Source organism: Metopolophium dirhodum, chromosome 1, assembly GCF_019925205.1.
Source record: "Metopolophium dirhodum isolate CAU chromosome 1, ASM1992520v1, whole genome shotgun sequence".
NCBI classification, from domain to species: Eukaryota; Metazoa; Arthropoda; class Insecta; order Hemiptera; family Aphididae; genus Metopolophium; species Metopolophium dirhodum.
Window position 1 is genome coordinate 91,936,894 of NC_083560.1, and position 22,920 is coordinate 91,959,813.

At 31.8% G+C, this 22,920-nt stretch overlaps 1 protein-coding gene across 1 annotated transcript; it reads right to left on the bottom strand.

Annotated features, from left to right (window-relative positions):
• Positions 1-757: 757 nt before the first annotated feature.
• On the bottom strand, positions 758-21,202 carry LOC132953786 (uncharacterized). The gene is given in 8 exon segments (XM_061026154.1): positions 758-6,982; positions 7,639-7,781; positions 8,538-8,687; positions 8,822-8,891; positions 9,167-9,359; positions 9,450-9,941; positions 19,852-19,955; positions 19,957-21,202. Coding segments are annotated over 8 exon segments (3,144 nt in total). The 5' UTR covers positions 19,990-21,202; the 3' UTR covers positions 758-5,023.
• Between the last annotated feature and the right edge of the window lie 1,718 nt (positions 21,203-22,920).

Here is a 22,920-nt window from a genome sequence, read left to right on the forward strand (position 1 = left end):
AAATACAAAATACCAATAAAATTCGGTTAGAAATAAGGTATAGAAATGTTGTAACATTTTTAACACAGTGAATCTAATGGGGGAAATTAATTTTTCTTTTTGATGAAGTTTCTTTTTATTTTACACTATTACCATTTTATAACCAATTACTTATTTTTTCTCTCTATCGATGGTTTCAATCCTTACTTATTATTAAGAAATACAGAAATATCGATAAATAAATGCTATAATCACTTAGAGTTTTCGCTGAATATTATTCTTTGGAGATAAGATAAACAACCATGATGTCATGATCAAATATTTATATTTCTGTTAAAATATTATATTTCTTTCAAGTATACTAGTTATTATCAATGAAAATCTTAAATAATAATAGGTACATCATAACTTAATTTCAATAACCTGTGTTAATCTATAAGGAGTGGTCAATAATACAATTATTTATCGATGATTATTTTTTTAACAAACAAAATATAAATGAATAATATCTAATTATTTTTCATTTTGCATGTGTTATGTCATAATTAATTCACGTTAAGTATCAGAAACGAGTTCATTAAGAAAGCTACTTTGAAAGTAACTTTTTAACCAGTAAGTGCCCAGCTTTAGGTTAGTTTAAGTATTTAAATGTCGTTTGTATGGATTACTTATTTATTTGACTTTTTTTCATTGTTTTCAATTTTTATTGCATTATAACATTTTTCAAAGACATTTTACAATTATTGTTTATGGATAGTAAATAATTAAATATAATAAGTAATAATAATTATTATTATAATTATAATATATATCAAAACAATAATATTATCCTGACGTAAATATAAATACAAATAGTTTTATTAATTAAAAAACATAGATACAAGTATTATATACACATAATTTAATCAATTTCCTGAATGTGACGCTTCATATATTTAAAATAATAATATGATAATTATGATAATTACACAACTTTATGCATTTAAATTTTCAATTCAACTCCACAGATAAAACAATAAAACTAAAACGATATTATTTTATTAAATTATATCATACATTATAATAGACCCAAGGCAAACATACATAGCTCTTTCTGGCTATTCAACTATTAACAAATAAATAATCAGAAAAATATTCACAGTTTAATACTAGGATACATTTCTAAAAAAGAAATAAAAATTCAAAATGCACCTTGTTTCGTTTATATATCATACACAATGTACATTTTTTCTTTTTAGTCAAAGTTAGTTAAGTCTTGGAATCAAAAATGTCGGCTTGATGCAATAATAAAATACTAGAATTATAGTTACAATACGCTGCTATGAAGAGCACATCATAACAATACAATTGTATTTTTATTTTAATGACTTGTTTATAAGATTAATAATATACACAAAATTATAAAAAATTGTATGCATATATATTGGGAAATTGTTAAATCTTAGCATCAGATAATTATTATTATGGTTCATAATTCCATGAGCGATACATATTATTTGTAACTGGACATCAACACTCTTATTAGGTAATGTAAGGGGATATCTGTTCTAAACGTCTAGTGTTAAATTAGATGAAATTATAAAAAAAAAATATTATTACATTAATATCTTAACTTAAACAAAATTAAGTATGGATTATAATTACAACGTGAAAAATATATATTTATATACGTATTAAACACATACTTATTTTGAAATGAAACGTTGTACATACATCTTAAAATAATAAAATAAAAATGAGATTTCAAATAGGAGTATGTTCAGTGTATCGCGGTGATTATTTCTCAAGATTTTTTTGTCTATATTATTAATCTTTGTTTTTATTCAAATTTCATAAATACACATTAGTACAAACATGAAAAAAACTAATGAAATGCATAACTTGATCTTACTTTATTTATTTATTTTTGAGAAAGCGTTGTTTTTTGCTACAATAATCTTAGATTTGTTTCATTATTCATTTAACTCATAGAAAATTACAATTTAATATGTATAGAAATTAAAACTTTATATTATGATGAAAAATTTATGAAATTCTGATTAAAAATCAGTCAATTCATTTTTATGTATACGGTTATAAATAAATAAAATCAAACTAATTTATAATTTATGTTATTTTATTTAGTGCAAAATAATTTGTGGGATATGATCTTTATTATATCTGTATTCATAAAAACAAACATGTCCGAAGTGATTTTTAATAAAAAGATATGTTAGTTATGTGTTATAATTTAGGATTTTGCAGAAGTTATAATGTGTTATTTAATGATGCTCGGTTTGCCATTTTAGTCCCCAAAAGTTATAATTTTATACAAAGAATAGCTAAAATGTAGAGTAACAAACATTTAGAAAAAAACAACTTTTAACAACATAAGTATTGAAATAATACATTGAATGAATTAACACTAACAAGGTTTATAAAAAAAAAATACTATGGGTATGCAAGACAAAAAACAATAACAAAATAAGACAATCTAATGAACCCTAAAACATTGACCAAATACACGCGCACACAAGATAAAAATAAGGAACGGAATTGAGCCAAATCACATCATAATATTAGTTGTATACAATTTGTGTGTTATCCTTTGGCACGTTTTGTTCTAAGCTTAAAAAATGTCTTATAGATTTTACATTGTGTACTGTAATATTAAAAACCATGTTATATAGAGTAATATAACAGTACATGCATTATATTACTTCTATGAAAGTCAAAAGAGGACTGGGAAAAATTATTTATATAAATATGTATTATTCGTAATAAATAATGTATATAGGAATTGTATTAAAGATGTATAATGCATTGTTATTATGTATCAAACATAAAATCCAACAAAAGAAATTGATAGGGATCATATATTCATAAAATTGTAAAATTAAAATTCAATAATTATTAAAAAACAAACAAAAAATAATTGTAACATATTTTAAGTGCTATTGAAATAATTGGTATAATAATAATAATCATAATAATAAAAACAAATTAAATATAATTTTACTACAAGCAAATTATAATATCAAGTCTACTCTCATAAATGTTTCTTTAAATAATTAAATACATATATATATAGTAAGTATGTATATATATTATATAAGTATAACAAAGAACAATGAAAGAATATAATAGGGATTGTTTTGTTATTTTCGCAAAATGGTAACGGAGAAAATAATAAATGAATAGATTAGAGAAGTTTCATTTTGATGTTAATATAAATGTACATTGAATATTTTTTTTCATTTAATTTGACACATTAAATATGGTTTGACAATTTTAATTTTTTTGTTAATTAAATTTATTTCTAATGAAGACTTTATATTTATAAAAACAAAGAAAAAATTTATAAATGTAATAATAATTTGATACATTAAACAGAAAATTTGATTTAAATGGTTTTTTATCAATAGATTTGTAAAATTAAATTTGTAAATTCGCAATATTGAATTTAGATGGATTAAAATTCTGGAGGGGTAGGGCGTTGTTATGATTCTCACAGGGCGGTGGTTAAGTCCCCAAAGTCCCCTAAATACACCCATGCATCATACTTTCATTTAAATACAAACATTTTTTTAGAAGTCATTAATAAATCGGTTTTCAATACAAACATTATATATTAACAAAATCTTCAAAAATTCAATAGAAATGGGTATTATTTTTCATTTTAGCACATTTAAAATCAAATTATGTTCATTCAATAAACAAAATGTCTTCTCAATACAGATGGTATATATAATACTCTTACTATGCTATTATATTTGCTCCACTTATGTTATTAATTAATTTCTATTTTATAATATACACTTAAAATTCTACTAATGGTGTAAACTAAACATAGAAATCGAATGAAAAAGTGTTAAATTAATAATAACTGACATACATGATCTATGCAGTTTCAGAATGCGAATATAGAACATTATCTTATTAATTAAATATAGATCTTAGAAGTTGTTATTTTACTAAATAATATAATTACAATAAAGTGTGATCGTTATGGAGTTTCGCAATAATATTATCAGTTGAAATTGGATATTTGCTGGGGGAAAACCATTGTGTTGAAAAAAAATAATTCTTGTACATTTTAAAATTATTTAAAAGTGAAACAGTTGTGAAACACAGTGATTTTTGTATCAAACCTTTATTATGATTTATTACATACATTTGTTAACAAGAATTTCCATTTTTTTTTTTTTTGGAATGTCCAATCTAAGTCAAATTTAATAATTTGATGTATTTTATCTATATAACATTTTAATATTTATATATATTATAGCATGAATTTGGCGGTTCTTGGACCAATATAATCTATACGAACCGGAGGTAACTGATTTAATTGCACAAACCCAGTCAAAATGTATATAACAATCACAATACTTTCAGACACATCATAAATCAACTGATAGGAACCCACGAACCATTTGAACAAATAAAATACCAATGTACACGAAAACAAAAAATACTTAGGAGGAAAAATATTGGTAACGTGAAAATATTGTATTACTCTAATAATATAACAATAATATTGGTTGAGCAAAAAGATGACATTGAACAAATTCGAGTTAAAATCGCAAAATTACGATATCGCCGAACATATAGAGAATAGTTTTATTTAACAGATTATTTTTTTTTTTAGGTAGAATTTTCATAAAAAGAGAAAAATATAAATTTATTATAAGATTCTAATGTGCCATTGTATACGAAGTTAGTAAATGTAATACTCTGTGGTAACTTCGGCGTATTTTTTTACTCAAATTTATTAAATAAAAATGTTAAAGTAAAGAGTATTTACATTTTATTAAATCGAATTCAGGATATGAAAAAATGTAATATGATTGATAAAAGATAAATATCATGAGAGATAATAACTCAAACTATTCTCATAGTTGCATACAAGTCGTCAATGAACCGTTCCCTGAATATATAACCAAGTATTATAATATTTACAAATAATATTATTATAAACAATTGATAAAAGAGATTAATACAATGCGCGATGGTTGAAAAAATATCAGAGAAAATATCGCAGTCTTTTTACAGCGTTTCCGCGAGTTTAATAGTTACCACCACCATATCCAATATCCATACGGTTTACAGACAAATACCCACCACTTGATTGGATATAAGGTGAAACTCCATTACCACTATTATTATTACCATACGACATGGAGTTTTGAGGTGGATAAGGGAAATTTGGAGTTGGCATGTGTATGTTATGTGTGTTATGTGAATAACCATTTCCAGGTGGTCCTAATCCCCCATTAAATTGCATTGAGCTGGCATACTGATTGTTGTATGGCTGTTGGTACTGTTGTTGTAGTCTATCCATGTCCATCATAACACCACCAGAATGATGATGATTATAATTTATTGTAGGTGGTGGTGGTGGGTATGATGAAGATGTAAGGTTGCTAACAGAGAACGTTGAAGGTTGAGACATTGTTGCTTGTTGATGATGGTGATTTGCCCCATTTGTTAATGAGCTTACTGAAAAGTTGTTCATATTTCCTTGGGGTGCACAAGGCGATGACGAATAAGAATAATTTAAAGAGGGAGAACATGAGTAATCACTAGGCATGTAACCTGAATTTGATTCATCCATATACTGATGATGATGATGGTGATGTCCACTATGCTGTACATCACTATCGTTCATATTAGGAATTTGTTCAACTAAAGATTCCAAGCCTGATAAACTTTTTGCTGTAACATCTTGATTATTTGTTATCTTTTGTTGGTGTGGATGTTGTTGTTGCTGTTGCTGTTGCTGTTGTTGTTGTTGCTGCTGTTGTTGTTGTTGTTGTTGTTGTTGTTGTGGATATCCAGTTGGTGGTGGGGGATATACTGGAGATTCTGCTGGAGGATAGGCCGGAGATCCTGCTACAGATTCTACATTGCCTGAGTATTCATCATATCCATGCGATTGAGGATAATGATGCATATCCATCTTTGTATTTGTTTTTTGTGGTTGCTGAGATCCACCGACTGTATTATTAAACTGACATTCCATTTGTGATGGTCTAGAGTGTTGGTCAACTCCAATTAGATCTTCTTTGGTTACACCGCCACTATGTTGACTGCTGTGAGGACTATTATCTTCGGCCAGCAGGCTAGCTGGTGGCTCGAAATCAGGTGGACCCAAACTGGGTGATGCTGGAGATCGTGATCCTAAATTATGTTCTGAAGAGATAGCTGCACTGATTTCTGACGACAAATCAGAATGTGTAAAGGATGGAGCTTGTGGTGACTGAGAATACCTATGTTGTTGCGATTGAATAGGCGAACGATGATGGTGAAAATTTGCATTGTTGTTTCCACCACTGCTACCTCCACCACCGCCACCACCACCACCGCCACTATTAGATATAGGTGAATGTGAAGAGCTTTGGTTGTTATATATATTATTTATAACATTATTTCCTCCATATAACTGTGACAAGTTCATCGGAGACTGAATTGGTGGAGAGAAACAATTTGATAATTGAGTTGATGGGTTACTGTGTTCACAAGATAAAACTGGTGGCACAACATTATTTGTTGGTGGTAACTGATTTGGGTCAGGCTTAATTTTTTTCGGCCTCCCTCTTTTCTTTTTAGGCATTCCTTCTCGTTCTTCCACTACCTGAGGTTTAGGGCGCTTAACTTTCACTTCTTCAGGTATTCCATCTTTAGTTTTTATTTTCTTTGGTCGCCCTCGTTTTTTCTTTTGAACCACAGGTGGTTCATCTTTAACATCAGCAATATTTTCTATTGTTTCTTGGTTTTCAACTACCGAATTATAATTGTTGAAATACACAGATGGCACTTCATCTTTAGGTTCTTCTTTGATATCTGGCTCATAATAATTTTTTAATTTAGTAAATGAGAATACCACTTCACTGTCATCAATTTCGGCCACCAGACCATTTAAATAATCTCGAAACTTCTTTAACGCAGCATAAAATGGTACTTTATCAGCTGCTCGTGGCAATTGTGCACATCGGGCACTAGATGACGGCATTACCCACATATACTATAAAAATGGTAAAAAAAAAATGAATTAATATATGTATGACATAAAAAACATAAGAAATATAAAATATGTTTAATTGTAATGTAATTAAATTATAAATTATTAGTTTACTTCATAAATAAAATAACAATATCCATAGTGTGTAAATGTAAAAACATACACAAAATATTGGTGAAAATTATTATAATAATTGTTCCTCATAAATTACATGAAACCAATAGAGGAATCCACAACACAATACGATCTATTATAAAACTTAATACATAATGCAATAACAATGTGGACATCACCAATGCTAATATCTATGTCCAGTACTGATGATGACGACATGTAAAGTTGCTGAAATATGTTGTATCTATTCGTTTGATTATTTTTAAACATTAGATTAAAATTATTTTTATAATACTTGAAACATTAAATATTTTTGTTAAAATTATGTTTTTTCTGCAAAAGAATATTGTAGTTATTAACATGATACCATGATGAAACAGAAGGATTCTTGAGCTAGCATAACTTAATGAATTGAGAACTTATTAATTTAGGAAAATAAATTGTAAACCTAATACTTAACTTAAAATGAAAGACACATTCAAAATAAAGTTAGTAAAGTCATGATATAAATATCAAGTATTAAAAGTAAATAAATAAAAGTTTACCGTATTTGTTCCATCTACGAGTTCTGGTTGACGACCAAATGTAAAATCTTTTTTCCCAGAAAACACTTCAAAAATAAGTTTTCCATTGAATACTGCAATTTTTGGTTTGAATCGTTGTAGCTTTTCGAGAAGAATTTGACTTCCTATTGTGAAAAAAAAAATAAAAAAATAGAAATAATTTTTAAAATTGAATTAAAGAATATTTAATTCTTGTTGAATTGCTACTTCTTGCTGTTTAAGAAGTAGATAAGTACTGTACATAAAAAAAATGTTAAGGAAAATAAACAATTTTGGATTAATGAACATAATACTGATTGTCAAATAAGTTCTAATCACATTTTTAACAATGAGAAAAAATAATATGGTGGGAAGTGGATTATTCTAAACCGATCTGTAATATTTTCAAGAAATTTAGTTACATGCAATAATTATAAAATATTATATATGCATGTCATATTTCAAATTAAAAAAATAATAGAAGATATTTATTTATTTATTAAAATTCGCCAGACTGAGCCCTTTAAATAATAGTGCCTAACACATTTATATATACAAGAACAAGAACAACTACTAATTTTACAATATACAATGGTTTATTTAATAATACTTAACAATTATAATGTTAGTTGAGATAATATTGATGTAATATTATAATAGTAGCCACGATAACTTAAGTCAAAGGGAGATAAAAAGTCTCTGCAAGATATTTATTATTCGAGATCCCTAACTCAAATTTAACCTAACCTAACCTAACCTCCAGGGAATAAAAAAATTAAGTTGTCAAGTATTTCGAGTTATTGCGATTCAACTGTATATATAACAATAATTGGCAACATACAATATTTGATACCTACAAAAATTAAAATAATACATTATTAACCAGATTATAGAAAACAAACCTTCTTTAATTTCTTTTCTTGTGAGATCAGCACTACCTTTTGTAGCTCTTTCCACCATATTGGTAAACCCTATACCATTTTGAAGTAGTTTATAATCATCATCAGCAGTCATGGGTTCTGGTGTAAGACCAGACAGGTATAAACATTTCCCTATGAATGTAAAATGAATGTAAAACAAATTAGTAATATAGCATACATAAATGTCAATAAATTAAGAACATCATCCATAGCTCATTGTGTGAAAAAATTAAACTTATTTAGAATATTATGTATATTTTACTCACAGAAATGATTTCCAGGACCTGCATAATGATGACCTTTATAAGCAGCAAATAAACCAGGATTGATACCAATCTGAAAATGTGGAAGTTCAATTAGTTAAATTATTAATTATATTAGAAAATAAACTTAATATTTTGTTTTTACATAAAAAAGTTTTTAAAATATATTTTATATCAATTAATTTAATTTATGTAAAATAACATTAGGTAATACTTGAAATGTTAAAAGACAAGATAATATATATAATATACAGTTCTTAATAGCTTTATGGCAATATGAAAATACTAGAAAAATCATCACAAAATTGAACACATAAAGTAATGACAGCAAAAATGTACTATACTCACTATCACAATATCCAAATTATTGGTGAGATGGTCAGGTAAAGTGCGCTTTGATACCTCTTCTTCAGGCATGCCATTAAAACGGTCATGTTTTTTTCTTTCCTTGTAAACTTTGGCAGGATTTGTCAATAATTTATCTTTTGGCAACATATGTTGCATTAACCCAAATGCTTGATCAGGATTTAAGCATTGCAAACTAAACATAATTTAACAATTTATATGTCTTAAATATGCATTTAATAATAACAAAAAAATATATATTAATAGAGATTATAGATTAGTTTACTTCATCTGATCCTCAGGTTTAAATTTTTTCTTCCTGCCTCGCTTCTTTGGCATGTGTTGTAAAATCATTTCTTCAGTGTATTGCAAGTTTTGTTGACCATGATGCTGCATTTCTTCATCAACAAAACTATATGGATCATCAGGCATTTCATACTTAATCTGATGTTGTTGCATGTTGTTCATTTGATGATGATGATGAGCATGACCATGGTGATGTGGATGCATGTGTGTATTCATATGTTGTTGTTGATGATGATGCATCGGAGGTAACTGGTTCATAATATTATTATGATGCTGAGCTGCTGCGGCTGCAGCTGCAGCAGTAGCTGCTGCAACGGCTACTGCGGCCGAATGTTTTGCTGCAGCTTGTTCAGCATCGGTACCACCGCCACTAGTTTCATATCCATCATCCGCACAAGCAGATTCTTGTTTTACAGAAGATGCTGGCTGAGGTCCATTGTTAACAACGTCACAATTACCATAATTGTTAGACCTGCAGACATTTAAAAATCAACTAATTAATTACAATAATCAATCTATTACAAACAAATAAGAGGTAAAAATGAATTGATGCAAGGGTCGAGTGTCACTAGAACAGGTGTGTTGAATTGATATGATTATTTCTAATTTTAATTTAATGGTAAATCAATAGCATCTATGAAACAGCCCTGAATATAATTAATTGGTTATTCAATTATAAATTCTACTAGTTTTAAAAATACCAAACAAAATAATTTTTAATTACTTATACTATAATTTAATTTAAGGTTAATTTACTACAAAGTATTACAAGCAATAACTGTTACTTGTTACTTTTTTAAGAACAATAATTGTTAACTACGGAAAACTGAATTTGTTTTAAGAAACATATATTTTCTATTGTATAAATCTGTTGTGTAGGGTATTTTTTAATTCATAACATGACGTATTACATATGTTATCATGTACTATTAACATAGATTGTGTAATAAATACAAGCATCCAATTATTTTGTATGTCTAGAAATAGTTTTAATACATCGAGAACATCATGAACTATGTTTAACCTAACAAATGCAAGTTGAAACTACCTACACTCTAAAAGTGTTATGTAATGACGACAATAACTAATAATATGACACGTTCGCATTAATTCAATATTTCGTTATTAGAGAAATGATTTTATAAAAATATTGATGTTATTGTCGTCCACATTAGAATATTGAATATTATAATTTAGTACGTCAATACAACTGAAAAGTATTAAGAAACGGAATTGCTGCATTAAAAATGGCTAAATTAAATATTGAAACAAAACTCGTTGAATAAATACGGTCAATTTGAGCATGAAACGAACATCGAGCACATTATTGCGGGTAGGTAGGTGTTGACCGTGTGTTATATTATTTCCGAGAACATTTTGATGGAAGAACGTAGGTTATAATATTATGCGTATTACTCCAACGCCCAGAGAACGTACCTAACAACGATTATCATAAACACGCATTAAGTAGGTTTTTTTATTCAAAAGTTCATACCCACGGTCGATTATATAACATTATGGAATGGACTCTACCCCAGTAGTATTGCAGCAGAATGATAGCTTTCCGTTCACACGTCGATAGATAACTTTCACGTAATAGGTCATGGGGAAAAAATGCTTTATTTTTTATTTTAGTATCTCTTATTAGGCATCCGATGGATAATCGTTACAGACTCGAGTCCAAAATTTTGGATTGATATTTATTACTGACAATTTACATTGTTATAAAATAAAATTCTGTGAATCGAATGGAGTAACGAGACACTCAAGTCCCTGCGGGTGTACGTACGTATACTGTTAGTGAGAGCAGAGTTTCGTATGGTGGGTTGGACTAAATTATATGTGCTCGGGAGGGGATGTTCCCGTCGGTGGCTCCGACATTAGATTGGACGGTACAGATTCAATCCATTTCTATGGAGATAGTACCGATAAGTTACGGTGCAAGGACGCAGGTACCTGCCTGACTTAACAACCCGACAACAATAATATCATATCGTAGTGTACTGGTACTGTATTAGGACCACCGTCCCGTCTGGTTTTGTTTGATCAAAACTTCGTACCGGTTCCGACGCTAAGCGAGTTAGTTTTGCGCACGCGGGACTTCCTCCGTGATGGTGGGAGTGGTTAGGGGATGAGGGGAAGAGTAATGCAGAAGCGGGGAAAGGAGGGGCGGCGTCGGGTATATGATGGGTCGTGGGGTTGGCGGGACCGTGAAGGGTGGGGGAATAAGAAAGAGGGAGATTAGCGAACTGGGTGGCGGCGGCGGCGCGCGCGGCAGGGTGTATTGATTTATGATTCCGGCCAACACAACAGGCAACCTGGTCAGGATACGTGCACAGGGTTGCAGGAACAGAGGTCGTAGAGAACTGAACGCCACCGCACCGGGGTTTATACACATTGGTCGTTGAACTTATTATTATTTTGCGGAATATGGGGTATTTAAAAAAAAAATTTACCCGTGTGCATTCCTAACGGCACACACTCAAAAGCGAAATATTTCATTGTATTTCGTTGTCCAGCGATAAAATAAGAGTAATGTTACGATATTTGAAAATGAATATACAATGGAGTCTAATACGGTGTTATATATAGGCGCCCAATACATAATATTATACGTCAAACTGAAACAACCGATAGAAATATTGTAAAGAGTTTTATTGGTACACCGTGTTGCAGTAAAGTTTGCAAAGTGAAAAAGTTTTTTAAACGCACCTATATAGATGTATAAGCTATATAAAGTTCCTCGAACTGTTGTATACACCACGCTGTCTTATTATTAATACCTACCGTACGTAAACTAACCAGACTAAACTTGTTATGGTTTTTAAATATAACAGGTAATTAAGGGTAAAGAACTAAATATTAAAAAAAAAATACAATTAAAACGTCAAGAATTTAAAAACGAACCCAATTAAAAATCCGCCATCCTGAATATATTGTTTTTTCCGGAGTATTTTCTTAATGAAATAAAGTTAGTTTTCAATACTGAAAATTGTTAACTAACTCTTACAAATCTAATAGACAGTCGTTAAAACGATTACTTTGAAATTAATAAAACTTGTACCTGTATATTATATAAAATTAACATGACATTGAATATTGTTTCTATTAGTAGTAACGGTCACATAGAGGTTAGGTACATGTTATGAGCAAAGTACCAACCATATTTTGTAGGTATGAAATGTATTAGAAAAAAAAATTTATTGATTGCTAACAAAGCGGAAACAATAAACGCCAAGGGGTTTTGTAGGTACCTACCTATAATAAATGGTTTTTTTCATGCACTTAAGTATATAATCGGTACAGGTCAATCGGCTCAATTTACAGACGACACGACGACGACATATTATCATATTTACCGTAGTATATATTTAATAGGAACAATGTATTTTTATTAAAACCAAAAACGCAATACATGCTTATAATATGGCGAATGTGTAGTTTAAATCATCCCTGCTGGTGAGTGGTTGTAGTGGTGGGGGTGGGTGGTGTATAATCGAGGAAGTTTATTGATTAATTTTTTTTTTTGAAAGCTGTGTGTATATGATGGTGGTATCCTACGGCGTCCGGGAGCTCTTTTCGGTGGCGGGGTGATGGAGTTTCCATAGTCCCCGCCACTTGAAAATCCGGAACACCGAGGGACATACGCACATCCTGTACAAGCATTTTGCGTTTTGCCGTCGACAAGAGACGCTGACATTTTGCACACACCCAAAAACCCAATAGCGAGTTAAGAATATTATAACATCGTCAACGTATTATTCCTATTAATAGAACCACACACACGTCTCTTTAAAATACACCGAATTCGTTCTATAATCTTTGCTACTAATCGATTTTAAAACCTCCCGGGAAACTAGCGCGTTATTACTGCGGTAGCACAAACTCTTTGAAGGGACACGGTACTACTACAACAACAACAACAATAATAATATAAACATTAGGTTAAGCCTTTACTCTGTACAGATAGCAAGATGAAAATGGGAGGGGGGCGGTTAAACAAAACGGAAGATAATGAAGATATTATTATTCTCCAAGCGAGGATGACATAATAACAATAATAAATTATGTACATAGAGATGCGACGAAGTATACATAATAATAATATTATTATATCGTATAAGAACGGGTCACCGCGTCTCGAGTACACGGCGATACGGCGATAATAATAATTAAGCGACTACGGAAATCGGTAAAAAAAACGAATTACTACAATATTATGGGAGGCGGCAATGATGAAAATCAGACGGATATTATTATTATGTCAATTTATTGTCTCCCCCGTGTAGGAGTAAAAAACACGACCAGGGAACGTTGTCCGTCTCATATTGTCAACCGATAATATTATACAATATGTTTTCTAAATCGTCGGTATCTAGTCGTTCCGTGGCAAACCATCACCGAGAGAAATAGCGTCGAAAGCGGACAAAACTAATGTTGCGACGATATCGCAGTCGTGTGACGTGTAAACGATAATAATTAGTGTGCGTGTGAGCTCGTGTGTATTCGCCATAGTAGTAGCCTCCAACTTGCGCCACACCATGGCGATGTGTTACGCGCACGCGCATGAACGTGGCGGTCGATGCGAGCACACCACATTCGATCGCACGAAACATTTTTCAGGAACGCAATAATAATATTATATTATAATAGGTACTATTACTATTATTATTATTATTATTTGGATGATAAAAAAATATATATTATTAAGACTGCAGTGTATTGAGCGCGATAAGAATTTCTAAAAAACGTAGAATTATTCACATATCAGATAGGTAGGTATTTTTATTCGGCACGGAGTCCGCTCGAAACGGAAAGTCGGAGCTATATTATACACACGTCTTGTATCAATTCGTTACATTACAACCCATCCCCTCCAACCATAACCACGACCGGCAAGTAGATCCAACCCGTTTTGAAAAATAAAATGTAGAAACGAAAGATAAAAAAATGGAACCCGTTTTGGGAATTCTAGTCGCACATGCACTCGGTGTTTTATAGAGTAGCAAATACTAACGTCGAAAAGTGAATAAATTGAAACACTTAATGTTGATAACTATTTTTTCTTGTTGACAAATCTGTAATAACTCAAATTAAGTAGGTACAGTATTTTGAAATGCTTAACATCGAAATATAATAAACTTTTTCTATTTTCGTGCATAAATAAATATATTATCTATCAATCTCGAAGATTAGGTCTTAGGTATATTATAATACATTTCGAAAAATACTGAATGATACTAATATATTTTTAAATAATACTTATATTTGTAACATTATTATTATTTCATGAACTATAATTAATATACAATATTAAATAACTGCATATAAAAGTAAATATTTGGAAAAACAATATTTTTATTAAAAAAATTTCATTTTTGGTTAATACACCATATTTCTAACCTAAAATTATTTTAAAAGCTTTTATGACTGAAATATTATGACTATACTATTTTCATACAGAGTAATACAAAGCTGAATGCATCATAGTAATCTTCTTAATTCTAAAAGAATCTAAATTAATTATCAACAATATAATGTGTAGTAAGAAATAATAATCTTATTGGATTTATTTATTTTTTTATTATAATATATTTATGTATTTTGAAATAACACCTTAAACCTACAGGATTACACATATGTTTAATTTAAATTACTTCAAAAATGTATATTCTTACAATAATATACTCGTTATTTTTAAAATTGTTCTTTTTTTTTGTACAGTTATCACTTGTGTGTTTTAATTTACTTTATAATCCAAATGAATTGATTTTTATATAGGTATTGAGAGACAATGTCCCAATTAGGTACCAACAATAAAAACTAAATTGTATTTAATGAATAGATACAACATACAAATAATATTTTATCAATGAACTTAATAAAAAGTGATTTTAAGTTAGCAAACTTTGTTTGTTTTTTTATTTAACTTATTTAAGTGGCTTACAATTATTAATAACAATCCCAGCCTCAAGTATTTAATACTTAGTAAGTATTATAGGTACCAATATTTACATAGGTAATGATTATGGCAAAATGGCACTTTAAATGACAATATATATGATATTATACTACTAGATTATTTATTCAATTCGCCCATTTAAATAATTATAATTTTATAAATATTTTGAGAAAACATAAGCACTTTACTAATAAGGTGCATTTAAATAAACCCAATTTTGTTGAAAATTTATATTTTTTGTAATTTATTGTGGTTAGATTAAGTTGGGTAATATACTTAAAAATTATTAAAATCAAATATTAATTTGGAACCTATTAATTAATAACATTTTTTAAGAATTTATAGGAATATCTTTCATATTAAATTATAAGTAAATATTGGTAAATATCAAGCAAGATAAATTGTAATGTTTTTAGAGTAACACCATACATTAAATAATTATAATTATTTAACTATAATACATTTTTAGTAAAAACATATAAATAAGCTGTAGAAAAAAAGATCCATTTAAATGAATATTGCACATCTTGAATGAAATTTATCAACTATTTTAGAATAATCTCTTTTTTCAACTCAATAAACTGCAGTAGTTATAATTTTAAATTGTAAAATGTACAGTTACAATTTAAACATGTGTATTTAGTCTATTGAAATAATAAATTATTTTATATATTTCCTAACATGGATTAAATAATTACTAGGGTGGAATTATAAAAGTATAATTTAAAACTAAAATAGGTAATATACCTAGATAAAATACAATACCTACTCATATGTAATAAATATTTTTGTTTGAGTATAAGATATAAAATATACTTTTGAAGAAAATGTACAAGTGTTCTTAGAGAGAAATTAAATGTGTTGTGGAAGTTACATTATATCAGAATGTATTAAAGTTCAAAGTACTAGCCATTATTCTCTAAAATATTTTGTCTCCTTTTATTTATTACCGAATATTTTAATGAAATATTTAACAAAATATTGTATAATTTATGCAAAATAAGAGAAATCCGAAAAATGGTAAACATCCATTAATAGGTAAACAAACAATTCAGCTCAAACTTTTCCATTCAAAAAAAAAAAAAACACCATTATATTATATTGAATAAACAAACAAATTAAATAATATCAATATTTACATTTTCCTCGCTAATATACATCTCTTAAAAATGACATTATTAAACTTCATTAATTAAAATAAATTATGATAATTTGCAAATACCTAATCTATGCTTATCAATTTATTTTATCTTCCTTGGTGGATAGTTGATATTTACTTGAAAAATTATAATCAATATAATTAATAAAATACATGATAGACAATTAAATAATGGTTTTTTTTTAAATTTATGTAAGTAGTTAACTATAGAAATAAAAATTAAAAGATTGTATACAATTATTGTCACACTAAATGATCTACTTACTTACAGTAGAACAAGGGACCTGCTGAACAATGTATTAGGTGGATTCTGTTTGTTTAATTTATTATCTAAGTTTTATAATAAATCATTTAATGGATGTATTAAACATCAGTACAATGTTTTCATTACGAGATAAACATTAAGACATTCAATTCATTAATGTACTTACAAAAAAATAAAACTCTATAGATTAGCAAAAGGTATATACATATATAATGTTTATACAATTAGTTACTTTTCTTTCACAACCATGAACTAAAGATATCAAACTTATCACTTATTTAAATAAATACCTTACTATTGATTTACATTTTAATACTCATCATTAAGATAGACATAAACATGTTGACATTTACAATAACATCAATCTTTAATATTCACTTTCCAACCACATATTTTCGATTTAAAGTAGTATAAATTGTAAACTATGTAGGTATCTACTTACATTTCTAAAATTATATTTAATAAAAGTAGGCATAATGTTAAAATTAGAGAACCTAATGAGAAATATGTAAGTAAGTAATAGGCACCTATGTGTTTCATTAGTTGATGAGATGTCAAAAAAAAAAATATGGTTATAATTAATTAAATAATAAGAACAAAAAATATTATTTTGTGAATGAATAAGTGTTATGCTCCAAAACCTGAACAGTATGGGTATGTACAGTAAACAGATTCTATCAATTACCTACTTGTTACCTGCTAGATTACTTTTGAAAATTCCAAGAATATACTCAGACAATTGCAATTATAAAAAAATTTGTCATTTAGTTGGTAAGAGGCTCGCCAGTTTAATACACTTTAATTCAAGGTTACTCCTGACATAGGTACCTATTTACTAATAGTAAGTGAAATATAATAATTCTCAAATAATCTAAATTAATTTAAATATTAATACTTAATGAGTAGTTAAAAATTATATATAGATAGACATTATAGTAAATTCTTATCTATAGCTGATAGTATATTTCAAATATAATATAACGCTAACCTCATATGGCCTATTTAATGTGCAATAAACGTTAATTAGTGATATTAACCAAAAAATTAAAAGGATTTTAGAGTTTTAGACTTATGGTAACACCTATTCTTCCTGTATTTGATACACTGGTGTTATAAATAGGGATGTTCCCATGGGGTATACTACGTGTAATTTGTGTACCTACTCTCAAGATATTTTTACAAATTTGTGGTACCTAGTAGTTTGGTACTCGACGGCTTGGTAATTTAGTACTCTCTAAAAAATGAATGATAACACCTCTGGTTATAAACATGATCAAAGTGCAAAAGTACTTCACCAAAATGAAAATGTATTAATGTTGGATTGTTCTATGTTAAAAAGCATTTTACCTATCAAGTTTAAACTTGAATCATATAAGACACTAACTGTTAATGTTTATTGTTTAACAGGCAAAAAGTGCAACCATACCTAATCTAAACATAATATATCAACAGGAACAAGTAGTATTAGTGTGCATGTACATGTATATAATATAATATAACAGCTATGGTATAATTAAAACGCTGATATATATTTCAAGCGCCTTCCAATACTTATAATAATATTGTTACACATTGTATAGGTAACTAATTTAGTAGGAATGGTGTGCTGAAATACATAAATAATTATTTATGAAGATAAGATACACCAATCTGACATTATGTTATACACTGATAACGGAACATGAGTTTTTTTTTTTAAATGGTTACCAAACACCGTAGTTTAAAAAAAGGTATAAAACTTATACCTACCAATATTTTGCAACATAGACATGGGTAAGAGACCAATGGCACGGCGCTTAGCCTACGCAAAGACGGCCAAGGACGACGAGGAGAGATTCACTCCCCTCAAAATAAATGACCAGACGCACTCGCAATACTTTACCGAAATCCGTGCCGAATGTGCAAGCGGTTTTCATAGGGAACCACCGCCGAAGCAGAAGCACAAGCACCTGTACATCGCGTTATCAGCCAAAGAGTAGTGACTATAATACTGCCCAAGCGCACCCCGACCGACGGATTACTATTTTACATATTATTTTAGACTGTACACTATAATTTATATAATACAGGTACGTGTTCACGACATTATTTTAACGTTACCTAGGTACATTATTATTATTATTTATTATTATTATTATGCGTATAAGTACTACCTGCCTCGGTGGGTCGTCGATTACGTGTGCGTGCGGGTAAATCGTAGGTAACCGTGTACATTATAATAGTCGTCGCGTTATATTTTTCACACACACACACGCTCACACTCACTAGTCACTTACTCGAACACTCACTCATACACCGACAAACGGCCGTGTATAATCGGGCGGCTGGCGCGTGTGCTTTGCAGTTTGCACACTCGCGTACACATTCACACACACACACACACACACACACACACGTACACGCAGACGGACGGACGGGCGCACACACACGTACCGTTCGCACGCACACACGACAAGCCAAAGAGCCGTATCCGGTGGAAAAAAAAATATGCATATAATATATTTATATTATATTATTAAAAATGGCAAAAAATAAACTACACACGCCAACACCGACTGCACAACTATCGGTCTCGAGTGCTCGCAAAACACACACACCCCCTCCCCCCGGTAAGAGTTCGACCCCCCTCCAACCACCACAAAAACCAGCTCGGAAAAACGGAAAACCGTGTAGGTAACCAGTCTTTGTCTTCGCCGCCACCTCTACGTCCTCCACCTTTACCGCAACATCGGCCACCTCCCCCCTAGGCGGGGGCGTTAGCGTGTAGAGAGTTGTTATAATAATATTAACGCATATCTCCACTATGTAGTCCCCTCCCCCGGCACTGAGCATGTGATGATAATACAGCGATGACGATGATAAAAATAATGATGATGATTGTTGGCCGTGAGGTGTGATAATATACACGTAAAAATGGGCAGGTAAATAATTTCGTGAGAAAAACAACGAAAAGAAAAACTTAAAAAAAAAAAAAAACCGTAAAGCTCGGTGCTTACTGTTGTTGTTGTTGTTGTTGCTGCTGCTGCTGCTGTTGTTGCTTCAGAGAGGGCGAATTGCTGTCCGTCGACGAACCGGGTTCCATAGCGGCACCGAGTAGATTTAGCCGACTCGCGGAACAAAGTGGCCACCTGCATCTAACAGCAGCCGCTCCAATCTGCTGCTGCTGCTGCTGCTGCCGCGGCGACCGTGTGGAGGTGCTGCTGCTGCACTGCCGCCGCCGCCGTCGTCGTTATTGTTATTACGTTATCCGGTACGCGCGATTACTATATTATTATTGCGAGCGGCTCTCACCCAAGGCGCGTCGCGTCCGTACGAACGCCGCCGTCGCACACACTCACACACGCGCACGCACACTGACACGCACACACACCGACACACACGTACACACTGGCGCGGGCGCACACCGGTGGCGGCGCACACACACGCACGTACACTGCCTACGCGCGCGCGGCACACGTACGCACGCACACGCACACGGCGCGAACGCACTACGACCGTCGCCGCCGCGGCGTTTCCACAACAGCGCCGTTCGTACGCGTCGATCGCCGCGGCATTTTTCGCGATTATGATAAAATTAATAATAATATTTTTCGCCGGTGTCGAGAAACGGATGTCGCCTTTTCGTTGTGGCAGGCTTTTCCGTCGTCGTCGTCCCAAGCGAGCCGGCTGGCGCACACACCGAACGTAGACGAGATTTAATATTTATATATATAATATTATTGTATGATTATTATGTCACGGCCGCACGATATTTTATAATACCTCAACACGAACGTTGTGGCCTGTGTGAAATTGTTTTTGATTTTTTTTATCACAATACATTATTATTATTATCATTAATCGTTAGCTGTTCTAGAGACGTGCGATGCGAACGTACCCGGCGCAAAACGGGCATTATATCGTATTATTGTTGCAGTCGTTTTAGTTGCGATTGCGCGACTGTATGTGTACGATTTTTTTTGTTATTATCCTGATTACGTGCGCGCATACGCGTTTTTCAAAAACGTAAAAAAATTGTTAACAAAACGACGCGTTATCGGCGTCCGCCACGGAGGAGTACGCGATAAATTCCGCCGAGATCGGACGTGCTGTGCCTGCGCGCGCGTTCACTGACGTCGCACGACACCCCCACCACCGGCAGCGCTAACGTTCGACGCGAATGAGTGAGCGAGCGTGCGGTGCGGTGTATGGTGGTCGGGCTGGTGAGTGCCGGGGGACTGGATATAGCGAGAGCGAGAGGATACGGTCGTGCACACGCACGCGGAGAGCGAGTGAGCGGGGAGAAACGTGAACGCGCACTACAACAGCACACGGTCGTCGTCGCCGTAACGCTCGCACACGCACACTGCCGCGCGCCGGTGCACTCGCGCGCGCGCGCACGCACGGCCGCGCGGCGCGCTCATGCGTTCGGTACGCGCACGCTCGGCACCGGTGTACGGCGGCGGCGTCTGTGGTGCGGTGACGGACGGCGAGCGTCGGGGAAAATGTCAGCTCATTGGTCGGGACGAAATATGACCTGGAAAATAATCAATATGGTACGCGGCGGCGGCGGCGACTGCAGCAGCGGCCAGCGATCCGCCGCCGCCGCGCGACAGTGTTGCCGGCTTACCGTAAAAAATATACCGCCGGTCTCGGAGATGCGGTTTCTACCGCGCACAGGTGCCCCCCTAGCTTTCCCCTCCCACTAAACACCTCGACCGTGTAGATTTCCGAGCCAGACCATCAGCTGCTGCTGCGGCTCGTCGTAACCGCACCACCGACAATATCGTTATTTTTACGATCGTATATTCATATATGTAATAATGTTGTCCGGGGCTAATGCTGCGGTATATTATAATATTATATATGTGTAGGTAGTAGAGGAGGGTAGAAAACGCTCACTGAACGACCACCCCTCCCTCGAGCAAAAGTTTACATGCAAAAGTTTAGACGGGTCGGCGGGCAACGCCGCTTTTTCTCTGGCTCTACACGGTAATAGTAATAACGATAATATTATTACGACATTAATATTGTGTTTTTACGATCGTCGTTATTATTATTATCGTTATTATTGTTGTTGTTGTTGTTATTGTTGACGAAATCATGGGCGTCACTAGGATTTAGTGGTTACTGGTTACATGCAGGGGCTAATGAAATCCAAAGTACAAAATAGAATCAAAAGGCCCCCCCCCTAGTCGTTAAAAATCTAATATAAATAATAAAATAAGTAGGTAGACTTAGCTGACTTCAGTACGTATTTATTATTCTACAGTAAGCATATTTAATATTTTACAATCGTAAATATCTCTTTTTATTTTTAGTATAGCTTGGTCTATTTTATGACATGGATACATGGTCGACGTGATGTAAGTTTTAATTCTCCTCATAGCAGTCAGGTACTGCAAAAAAATAATTAATTATATTATTACTATATTTTGTACGTCACAAATCGCAATACGATTATTTCTGCGAAACCTGGAATAACCAATAACCATACATTATATTTTTATTTTACCCTTTACATGGTTTTTCTACGTCATTCATCCGATTGCAATTGCTTATATATTTTTAGTTTTAAGGTTTAGAGACTCAGTGGCGCCGAAGTCCATTCTAACGTCGGGCCATGACCAGACCTATTTTCTAAAAAATGTGGCCAACGGGCCACATTTTATTTACATCATAACTTTATTATGAGCACTAGTATATTTAAGCCATGATGAATCATGATTATGAGCAAATGTATAATACGGTAGGTACCTATATTAAATAGTCAAGATATTGGAGGCCGCGAAGTTTTAAAATTACCCGACCACATTTTAAAAACTTCGGTGCCACTGTTTAGAGTACCTAATATAATATGCAAATCATTATATTAATTAAATAAATTAATAAGATTTCAATATTATTTAATGGTACCTATAAAATAATATATTCCATGTGGTTTCCCTTGGTCACAATAGAACAGTATCTAGTCGGAACTCATTCCACATTTCCATGCATACCCGTTGTATTTTTTTAGCTGTTCTGTGGTCATGTATCCATGTACACGTCATTATCTCTTTACCGCATCCCTTAAATAAGTGAAG